This window comes from Chiloscyllium plagiosum, chromosome 40 (assembly GCF_004010195.1).
Source record: "Chiloscyllium plagiosum isolate BGI_BamShark_2017 chromosome 40, ASM401019v2, whole genome shotgun sequence".
Classification (NCBI taxonomy): Eukaryota; Metazoa; Chordata; class Chondrichthyes; order Orectolobiformes; family Hemiscylliidae; genus Chiloscyllium; species Chiloscyllium plagiosum.
In genome coordinates this window covers 2165807-2177507 of record NC_057749.1, presented here as the reverse complement: position 1 = coordinate 2177507, position 11701 = coordinate 2165807, and the positions used below count along the sequence as shown (strand labels likewise).

Below are 11701 nucleotides of genomic sequence, written 5' to 3'. Positions count from 1 at the left end.
ACCTGCTGAGTTTCTCCAGCAATTCCTGTTTATGTTTCTCCCTGACAGCCTTGTGAGACCCAGTGTCTCAAGGAGACAGTTCACCTCCAGGACACTTAGAGATAGGCAAGACACAGCCAGGCCAGCAATCCCAGATACGGTGAATATATATTTTTTAAACATGCCACTTTCTAAATTGCACCTCAATTGAGAAACAGGAAGCTGTTCTTTGTTTCCTTCTACCCCTTTAAGAATAACTTCTCTTTTTCTTTTACAGAAATCAGAAACGGATTGTGAAACGACCAGTGAGATTTTTGAACAATAGACCAGGAACCTGACATGGCTCTCACTGCATTGCTGTTCAGTCTGTTTGTTCTACTTCAACAAGTTAATGGTAAGAATTAAACTTTACCGGGAAATGTCTGTTTCTATCTGTATCTCAATGGAGAAGCATAAATATTTAAATGGCAACTCCCACTAGTGCTGCTATTGTTTGAATGCCTAATGAGGGCACACCATAGTCCTTGCTTTCAGAAAATGTATTCACGAGCCATCACAAGATTATTATGAATCATTGACTGTTTAAAATTTGCATGAAGTGAATAAGAAGAGATTAGAAGAAAGTTCTTTACACAGAGGGTTTTGCCAGCTGGATAGCTGCATATTTTATGCAGATATTTATTAATATGGACACACACATATATATAGACACAAGTTGGTGTGTTTTAAGATTAGATTACTTACAGTGTGGAAACAGGCCCTTCGGCCCAACAAGTCCACACCGCCCCGCCGAAGCGCAACCCACCCACACCCCTACATTTACCCCTTTTTTAACCTAACACTAGGGGTAATTTAGCATGGCCAATTCACCTGACCCACACATCTTTTTTGACTGTGGGAGGAAACCGGAGCACCCGGAGGAAACCCACGCAGACACGGGGAGAATGTGCAAACTCCACACAGTCAGTCGCCTGAGTCAAGAATTGAACCCGGGTCTCTGGCGCTGTGAGGCAGCAGTGCTAACCACTGTGCCACTGTGCCGCCCATAGTGCAGTTCCTATTTTCAGAGGTACAGTTAGTAAGTTTGCAGATGACACCAAAATTGGAGGTGTAGTGGACAGCTAAGAGGGTTACCTCAGATTGCAACAGGGGCGGTACGGTGGCTCAGTGGTTGGCACTGCTGCTTCACAGGATCTGGGTTCGATTCCTGACTGACTGTTTGGAGTTTGTACATTCTCCCCGTGTCTGCGTGGGTTTCGTCCGGGTGCTCCAGTTTCCTCCCACAAGCCAAAGATGTGCAGGTCAGGTGAATTGGCCATGCTAAATTGCCCACTGTGTTAGGTGCATTAGTCAGGGGTAAATATAGGGTAGGGGAATGAGTTTGGGTGGATTACTCTTCGGAGGGGCAGGGTGGACTTGTTGGGCCGAAGGGCCTGTTTCCACACTGTAGAGAATCTAATCTATATTTCTGGAGTAAAACTGACCTTATCCCAGATGGTCTAACTGAGGAATGATGCTTCTCTTTAGGAATGTAATTCTTAAAGATTGAGATGAGTTAGAAGGGTATGCAGAGAGAATTTGATCAACAGGGCTGGGGGGACCTCCATGTGGAACATTAAGATTGTCAAGTACCAGGAGGCTGAATGGCCTCGTCCTGTGCTATACATTCCACATGCAGATGATTTACATTACCCAGCATGCACCTAAAATGCTGGTTAAGCCATTGCAGTTTGTCCAAATAGTTTGTAGGAATTGAACATATGGTTTCAGAAGGGTTTTGCGCAGACAGACTCTACTCTGTAAATGAAAATGATATTAGCTCCTACGATAATTACAATGTGGCTGATGTTTGATTTCTAATTAAATTGAACATAGAATCCCTACAGGGAGAAAATGAGGACTGCAGATGCTAGAGATCAGAATCGGGAGTGTGGTGCTGAAAAAACACAGCAGGTCAGGCAGCATCCGAGGAGCAGGAGAATCGATGTTTCAGGCATAAGCCCTTCATCAGGATTCCTTATTCCCGAAATGTCGATTCTCTTGTTCGTCAGATGCTGCCTGACCTGCTGTGCTTTTCCAGCACCACACTCTTGAAATAGAATCCCTACAGTGTGTAAACAGGCCACTTGGCCCAACAATTCCACACCGACCCTCCGAAGAGGACCTCACCCAGACCCATTCGCCATTATTCTACATTTACCCCAGACTAATGCATCTAACCTACATATCCCTCAATGCTATTTGCAATTTCCCATGGCCAATTCACCTAACCTGCACATCTTTGTGCTGTGGGAGGAAACCGGAGCACCCGGAGGAAACCCATGCAGAAACGGGGAGAATGTGAAAACTCCACACAGACAGTTGCCCGCGGCTGGGATTAAATGTGGATCTCTGGTTGTCGTGTGGTGCTGGAAAAGCACAGCAGGTCAGTTAGCTTCCAGGGAGTAGGAGAATCGACATTTCGGGCATAAGGACCTCACCTACCACCCCACAGTCTCCGCATCCTTAAACACTTCTGCCAACTCCAAATAGAGCCCACCACCAAGAACATCTTCCCCTCCCCACCCCTCTCTGCCTTCCGCAAGGACTGTTCCCTTCGTCAGTCCTTAGTTTGTGCCACCCTTCCCACCAACACCCCTCCCCGCCCCCGAACCCTAGTTTACCGCATCAGATACTCCCAATGTGGTCTTCCCTACACCGAGAAGTAGGGGAGACTGAGTACGAACTGAGGGAATGGCTCACCAAGCATCTCAGCTGGGCCCACAGGAGCCGACCTGACCTCCCAGTCACCACCCATTTTAATTCCCCTTCCCACTCCCTTTCCGACATGACAATCCTTGGCCTCCTCCATTGCCACAATGAACTAAACCGCAAATTGGAGGAACAACACCTCACATTCCCCTGGGCAGCCTACAGCCCGGAGGACTCAACATTGAGTTGTCCAATTTCAAATAACCTCCCTTCCTACCCCCTGACTCCCTTCCCAGCCCCTCCCCATCCCTTCCACCACTCCCAGCCACCAACCGGCTTCATTCTTCCCATTGACCAACCAGGTCCTAACCTCTGCCTGTCTTCACCTATCACCACTTCACCCTCCTGCCCCTGCCACCCCTTTTATCTGCAGCTCCCCTTACACCCACCCCCCAGTCCTGAAAGAGGGTTACACCCAAAGCATTGACTTCTCCATCCCCTGATACTGCCTGGCTTGCTGTGTTCTTCCAGCCTCCTGTCTGTCTATTGTGGATTCCAGCATCTGCAGTTTTTTTGTGTCTCAAAAGAGATAGTTAGTCCATCATCACCTCTTCCAAGAATAAATTTGTGAGTTGAATATTTTGAGTGTCACTTGCTGTTTATCAGCTTGATGCTGGATATTGTAGGGTCTCACACCATCTGGGTATAGGTTGAAAGATTATAAGTGAGCCAAATACTGCAATCATTAATCAACACTAGCTCTGCACCTAAGATGGAGGGAAGGTCATTGATAAGCAGTTGAGAATGGTTCAGCGTGACTGTTTCTCTGTGTAAGTGTCTGAGGGATGTCAAGAAAAGTTTAAACTCAGTGTTTGAAGGGAAAAGACAGGAGTGACTGATGAGCTTGATGCTGTTGTAGGGTAGGATATGGGTGATGGTTCTGGCTTTGGTAGCCTGTGTTCTGTGAAAGCCAGAAGATATGAGTGTGGTCAAGGGTATTAGATTGTGATTGGTTCTAGCAGCACTGAAAGTGAGGTAGGAATGGATGTTCTAGAAACACTGAGGGCAGTATGAAGCTTAACAACGGAGCAATCAATGGGAGCAAGTTGGATGGCTATCAAGCAATGAGATAGGGGAGGTGGAGATGGATTGTGAAGTCCTGCAATAAAGTGGACTTGCTAAAGGATGAAGGGATGAGGGAAGGATCTGGGGATGAATGCAGAACTTGTCCATGGATTTGACAGGGCCAGGCTGTGCAAGGTGTGGGTAAGAGAGGCAATAGTATTTCCTGTTAGTGAGGCAGTTTTCAGTGAGTCCAACATGTTCTCAAAGAGTCACCAGTGAGGAACTCAGGGTTCAGGCAGTTTCAAATAAGACTTTCTCTGCCACTCTTTGACCATTTATGGCTGTGATCACTCAGGTCTCAACTAGAAAAATTGTATCTCACAAATTTGAATCCCTTTTTTGAGCAAGTTACCAAAATAATTAATGAGGGCAGAGCATAGAATCCCTGCAGTATGGATACAGGCCACCAAGACTCCCAGACCTATTCCCATACCCTATATTTATCCCTAACTAATGCACCCTAAACTACACATCTACACATCCCTAAACTATATGGGCAATTTAGCATGGCCAATTCACCTAACTTGCACATCTTTGGACTGTGGGAGGAAACCCATGCAGACACTGGGAGAATGTGCAAACTCCACATAGACAGTCACCCAAGGCTGGAATCAAACCCAGGTCCCTGGTACTGTAAGACAGCAGTGCTAACCACTGAACCACCATGCCACCGAGCATTCAAGGTTGTTTGTTTGGACTTTGGTAAAGCTTTCGACAGGGTTTCGCATGGTAGAATAATTAATAAAGTGAGGTAACATGGGATTCAGGGTGAGCTTGCCAATTGGTTACATAATTGGCTTAATGGCAGGAGACAGAGAATGATGATGAGTGTTGATTTTTGACTGGAGACCTGTCACCAGCGGTTTTCCTCAGGGTCCTCTTTTGTTTGTCATTTATATAAATTAGTTAGATGAGAACGTGTGGAACTGGAAAAGGTGCAGCAGGTCAGGCAGCATCTGAGGGGGAGAAAAGTCAACATTTCAGGCAGGACCCTTCTCCTCAGATGCTGCCTGACCTGCTGTGCTGATCCAGCGCCACACTTTATCGACTCTGACTTGCCAGCATCTGCAGTCCTCACTATCTCCTTGAATGAGAATATATGAGGCACGGTTTGTAAGCTTACAGATGACACCAATATTGGTGGAATAGTAGACAGTGAAGAAGATTTTCTAAGATTACAAAAGGGTTTTGATCATTTGGGACAATGGACTGAAAAATGGCGGATGGAGTTCATAGAACATAGAACATAGAAAAGTACAGCACAGAACAGGCCCTTCGGCGCCGAGGATTATTCCTAATCTAAGATAAAATAACCTAACCTATGCACCCCTCAACTCACTGCTATCCATGTGCATGTCCAGCAGTTGCTTAAATGTCCCTAATGACTCTGCTTCCACCATCACCACCGGCAACGCATTCCATGCATTCACAACTCTCTGCATAAAGAACTTTCCTCTCACGTTTCCTCTATACCTTTCTCCTAATATCTTAAAACTATTATCCTAATATCTTAAATCCTGCCCTGGGGAAAAGTCTCTGGCTATTGACTCTATCCACGCCTCTCATTACCTTGTATACCTCAATCAGGTCACTTCTCTTCCTTCTTCTCTCCAGAGAGAAAAGTCCGAGCTTAGTCAACCTCTGTTTGTAAGGCAAGCCCTCCAGTCCAGGCAGCATCCTGGTAAACCTTCTTTGCACCCTCTCCAAATAGGGCAATCAGAACTGGACACAATATTCCAAGTCTGGTCTCACCACAGTTTTGTAGAGCTGCAGCAAAACCTCGTTGCTCTTAAACTCGATCCCCTGTTAATGAAAGCCAAAACACCATATGCTTTCTTAACAACTCTATCCACTTGGGTGGCAACTTTAAGGGATCTATGCACTTGCACACCCAGATCCCTCTGTTCCTCCACACTGCCAAGAATCCTGTCTTTAATCCTATATTCAGCATTCAGGTTCGACCTTCCAAAATGCATCACTTTGCATTTATCCAGGTTGAACTCGATCTGCCATTTCTCAGCCCAGCTTTGCATCTTTGTCTATGCCGCGCTGCAGCCTGCAATAGCCCTCGATACTATTAACAGCACCTCCAACCTTTGTGTCATTGGCAAATTTACTAACCCACCCTTCAACCTCCCCATCCAAGTCATTTATAAAATCTACAAAGAGCAGAGGCCCAAGAACAGAGCCGTCCAGGACACCACTCAACATTGACCTCCAGGCAGAACACTTTCTATCTACAACCATTCTCTGCCTTCTGTCAGCCAGCCAATTCTGAATCCAGATTGCCAAATCTCCTTGTATCCCATACTTTCTGACTTTATGAATGAGCCTACCTTGGGGAACCTTATCAAATGCCTTGCTGAAATCCATATACACCACATCCACTGCCTGATCTTTGTCAACCTGTCTCATCACCTCCTCAAAGAACTCAATAAGATTTGTGAGGCATGACCTGCCCCTCACAAAGCCATGCTGACTGCCTTTAATCACACTACGTTTTTCCAAATAGTCATAAACCCTATACCTCAGAATTCTTTCAAAACCTTGCTGACCACAGACGTAAGACTGACTGGTCTATAATTGCCAGGGATTTCCCTATTCCCCTTCTTGAAAAGAGGAACAACATTCGCCTCCTTCCAATCCTCTGGTACGACTCCCGTGGAGAGTGAGGAGGCAAAGATCTTCGCCAATGGCTTAGCAACCTCCTTTCTCATTTCCCGGAGCAACCTGGGATAAATCTGGTCTGGCCCTGGGGATTTATCAAGCTTAATGTTTACCAAAATTTCCAGCACATCAACTTCATCGATCTTGATCTATTCAAGCTTATTTTCTAGCTCCTCAAAGTTCTCATTCACAACAAGGTCCCTTTCCTTAGTGAAAACCGAAGCAAAAAATTCGTTTAGAGCTGCCCCTATTTGCTCAAACCACCACGCACAAGTTCCTTACAGTATCCCTGACCGGCCCTACCTTCTCCCTGATCATTCTTTTATTCCTCACGTATGAGTAAAATGCCTTTGGCATCTCCGTAATCCTTCCTGCCAAGCATTTTTCATGCCCCTTCCTGTCTCTCCTCAGTCCATTTCTGAGCTCCTTTCTAGCAAGCCTGTAATCCTCTAAAGCTATGCTAGATCCTTGCTTCCTCCACCTTACATAAGCTGCCTTCTTCCTTTTGACGAGAAGTTCCTCTGTTCTTGTCATCCAAGGGTCCTTAATCTTACCCCTTCTTACCTGTCTCAGAGGAACAAATTTAAGCATCACTCACGACAACTGCTCCTTAAACTGCCTCCACACGTCTGCTGCGCCCTTTCTGTGGAACAATTGCTCCCAATCTGTACTTCCCAACTCCTGTCTGATAGCGTCATAATTTTCTTTTCCCCAATTAAATATCTTCCCATGGTATCTGCTCCTTTCTCTCTCTGTGGTTATGGAAAATGTGAGGCAGTTATGATCATTGTCACCAAAGTGTTCTCCCACTGCGAGATCTGACAACGTTCCTGGCTCATTGCCGAGCACCAAATCCAAAATGGCCTCTCCCCTCATTGGCCTGTCTACGTACTGAGTAAGGAAACCCTCCTGAACACACCTGACAAAAATGGCTCCATCCAAACCATCTGCACTAAGGAGATTCCAGTCGACATTGGGAAAGTTGAAGTCACCCACAACAACAACCCTGCTACTTCTGCATTTTTCCAAAATCTGTGAGTTCTTTGATCTCTTTACTGCTATTACAGGGTCTGTAGAAAACTCCAAGTGAGGTAGCTGCTCCTTTGCTATTCCTAACTTCCCCCCATACTGACTCAGTAGGCAAACCTTCCTCAACAACCTTTGTTTCTGTAGCTGTGATGCACTCTCTGATTAACAATACTACACCCCTTTCTCTTTTCCACCCTCCCTTTTCCACCCTCCCTGTTCTTTTTAAACATTCTAAACCCTGGAACATCTAGCAACCATTCCTGCCCCTGTAAAACCCATGTCTCCATTATGGCCACAACATCATAGTCCCAAGTATTGATCCATGCTCTAAGTTCTTCATTCTTACTTCTGACACTTTTAGCATTAAAACAGACACAGTTTAACCTATCCCTTTGTTTCATCACATGAAAAACCTTCCCGATAGATTTACTACATCCTGTCACTGCCCCCTCTACAACTAACCCCCTCTCAGATGTGTAGCTCTGATTCCCAACCCCTTGCCAAACTAGTTTAAGCCCTCCCGACCCACACGAGCAAAGCTCCCACCCAGGACATTTGTGTCCCTCCAGTTTAAGTGCAACTCATCCTTCATGTACAGGTCTCACCTTCCGCAGAAGGCATCTTAATGTTCTAAATATCTGAAGCCCTCCCTCCTGCACTAGCCTCGCAACCATGTGTTAAGCTGCACTTGCTGACTACTCCTCACCTCACTATCTCATGGCACCGGTAGCAAACCTGAGAACACTTCTCGTCCTGCTCTTCAGCTTCCAACCTAACTCTCTGTAGTCATTTTTCAGATCCTCAATCCCTTTCCTGGCTATGTCATTGGTGCCAATATGTACCACGATTTCTGGCTGCTCACCCTCCCCCTTCAGAACCTTGTAAACCCGATTTGTAACATCCCACACCCTTGCACCGGGGAGGCCACATACCTTCCGGGAGTCCCGTTCCTGACCACAAAGTCTCCTGCCAATTCGTCAAACTAGTGAGTCCCCTACCACTAGCGCTTTTCTATTCCCCCCATTCCCTTCTGAGCCACAGTGCTAGCCTCAGTGCCAGAGACCTGACAACTATGGCTTTCCCCTGGTAGGCCATCCCCATCAGCAGTATCGGAAACGGTATGCTTATTGCTGAGAGGAATGGCCACAGGGGATCCCTGCTGTGTTTGTCAGTTCCCTTTCCTCCCCCTGACTGTAACCCAGCTGTCCTTACCCTGTATCCGAGGAGTGACTACCTCCCCTGTACATCCTCTCAATTTCTCCCTCGGCCTACCGAGTGATCTGCAGTTCATCCAGCTCCAGCTCCAGTTCCCTAACTCAGTTTTCAAGGGGCTTCAAATTATCTAAATTTCAATTTGGATAAATGCCAGACATTGCATTTTGGTAAAACAAACAGGGGTCAGATTTATACAATTAATGGTAGGGCCTTGGGTGGTGCGTTGGAGCAGAGGAATGTAGGGGTTCAGGTACATAATGCTTTGAAGTTTACATCACATATAGGCACGTGCTTGCCTTTATTGCTCAGTCACTTGAGTATGAGTTGGGACACCGTGTTGAGGTTGTACAGGACACGAGTAAGGCCTCTTCCGGAATATTGTATCCAGTTCTGGTCAGCTAGTTTTAGGAAAGATATTAATAAGCTGGAGAGAGTTCAGAAGAAGATGTTGCTAGGTGTGGAAAGTTTATGTTATAAAGAAAGGATGGATCAGCCGGGACATTTTTCACTGGAGCATAGGGACTTTCACAAGAGCATATGAAGTTGAGAGGTGACCTTATAGAAGTTTATAAAATCATGAGTGGTGTAGATAGGGTTAATGGAAGGTGTCTTTTCCCTAGGAAAGGGGATTTCAAGACTAACGGGCATGTTCCTAAAGTGAGAGGAGAATAATTTAAAAGAGCCATGAGGGGCAAAGTTTTTACACAGAGGGTGGTTCAAGCGTGGAGTGAACTTCCTGAGGAAGTGGCGAGTGTGGGCACAGTTACAATGTTTAAAAGACGTTTCGATAAGTACATGAATAGGAAAGGTTTGGAGGGATATGGGCAAAGAGTAAGTAAGTGGGACTAGTTTAGTTTGAGATTATGTTCAGCATGGACTGGTTGGACCAAAGGGTTTCTGTTTCTGTGCTGTATGACTCTATGACTCTGTGAATGTATGGATTAGGAACAACTAAACATTTCCACCAATTGTCTCAAACATTTTGCGATTATTGAGTCTGCATTACAATTGGACATTGTGAATAAAATGTTGTTTTCTATATTGCTCTCAGTCATTGGATCCCAAGCAAATATCTTACATTCCAAAAATTTGTGGAAGAAATGACAATAAATAACTGACAACTCATTGTGTGATGTAAAAACATTCTCACTTCCTTCATTCACAGTGTGATTTTCATTGCAGATTTAATTGTTTTTTAATTGAATACATTTCATTTCCCTCTGATTCTGGCATTTTCCTGCAGGCTCCATAGATCTCCATATCCTACAATCAGAGAATGTCCCCACTCTGCACTGTAACTCATCCTCTGATGATGAAGACACTGGAGCCTTGTGCAGGATCAGTGACCTCAGTTGGGAATTTCAGAAAATGATGTGTAGCAAAACAATGAATAACAATGGTGATTGTGAAAAAAACAGACCTAAGAAAAGTAAATGCAGACAATGCACAATGACCAAAGATGAAATGGAATCTAATTCACTGACATTCAATGTGAAGCCAGATAGCTCAGCAGTATTTACCTGCACCGTTCCGAATTCCACAGGAGGAGCCTCATCGATGTGTCCATCCTGGATCACACTCACAGGACCTGGATGTGAAGACTACCACCTGGACTTGGTGGTAAAGCTGAGTGGTATGTGAACTGGGTAAGAGGAGGTATTGGGGGGTGATTACGGGGGGAATATTTGAGAAATACAAAATGAGATTTGGTAATGTTTTAGGACAGAGAGCTGACATTGGACAATTATGGAGTCTTTATTAAGTTGAAATTACTGCATGTATAAACAAGTAGAGCCATGACAGACAGCTGACACAGATTTCTGAGGAGCTAGTTTTGCTGGATATTCTGTTGAGGAGGTAACAGCCCAGGTATATGGACAAACGTGTAGATAGGGTTAACATGATCATTTCACAAAGTTCTACTTCAGATATTAATAAAATGATTACTGTTCTATTCAATGCTGTTTCTAGAATCTGATGAAATATTTTCTACTGATGAAAGCCCCTCATCATTGACAGCGCCAGAGGGAGACAACGTGACTTTACCCTGCCAATTTGAACGTAACCACCCTTTGCCCTTCACTGTGCTTTGGATCACATCTGGAAATATTAACAAGTGCCTGTCCTCTGTTCACACTGAGGGATATAAACTATATTCTAACACCCGCTGCTGTGTGAAAGGCAAGTCAGCACAAAGAATCTTTAACCACAGCTCACCTAATCCTACTGATAAAATACAGTTCCTCAACCTTACTATTCAGTCAGTGGAGGTGATGGACACGGGCAGGTATCTCTGTGTTATACACGGTGTGACGAAAGGGAAACCTATCTGGAAGATTGCAGCAAATATCTCCCTCACTGTAGCAAACATGAAACGTGAGTCTGACAATATAATTCACACTGAGACATCTGTCGTTCAATATCTGGAATATACTCCATGATCAGCAGAATAGCTCACACATACAGGAAAATTAAGTACAACAATCTGGATTATGAATTATTTCATATCAGAAATTCCAGCTGATAAATTCTGGATTTGTAGAGTTTGTAGCTGTTCTATTTCCTTCCTTCATCATGAACAATTCCGGTTTCTAACCGGCATGTCAGGTAACCAGTGTAACCAACCGTACGTATAAGACACAGCAGCACAGCGTCCATTCGTTACTGCTTTCTCCCTCTAGCTCCTTGTGCCATTTGCAGTAAAATGCGGATTTCTATCCTGGTTTTATACATGGTCGCACTAATTTGCATTCACGGAATGACTTACAGAATCAGGAGGGTAAGAAGCTCCAATGAAGGTATGTGAGAAAATGTAAAATGTTTGATCTCAATCTGGAAAATAGAGTTTTAGAAAAACTACTCAGGATGATTTATAAAATCATAATTCTAACACATCTTACATATTAATTTATCCAAGGGGAAATTACACTAAATAATATATATTATACTAATGGAGACCCTCCAAAGTGTTATGCTACTCAATTTGATCATGCCT

At 44.6% G+C, this 11701-nt stretch overlaps 1 protein-coding gene across 1 annotated transcript; it reads left to right on the top strand.

The window, feature by feature from the left end:
• The first annotated feature begins 271 nt into the window (after window positions 1-271).
• On the top strand, window positions 272-11147 carry LOC122542422. The gene is made up of 3 exons (XM_043680113.1): window positions 272-373; window positions 9950-10339; window positions 10678-11147. The coding sequence occupies exons 1-3, from the start codon at window positions 319-321 to the stop codon at window positions 11145-11147; spliced, it is 915 nt and encodes a 304-aa protein (XP_043536048.1). The 5' UTR covers window positions 272-318.
• The last annotated feature ends 554 nt before the right edge of the window (window positions 11148-11701 follow it).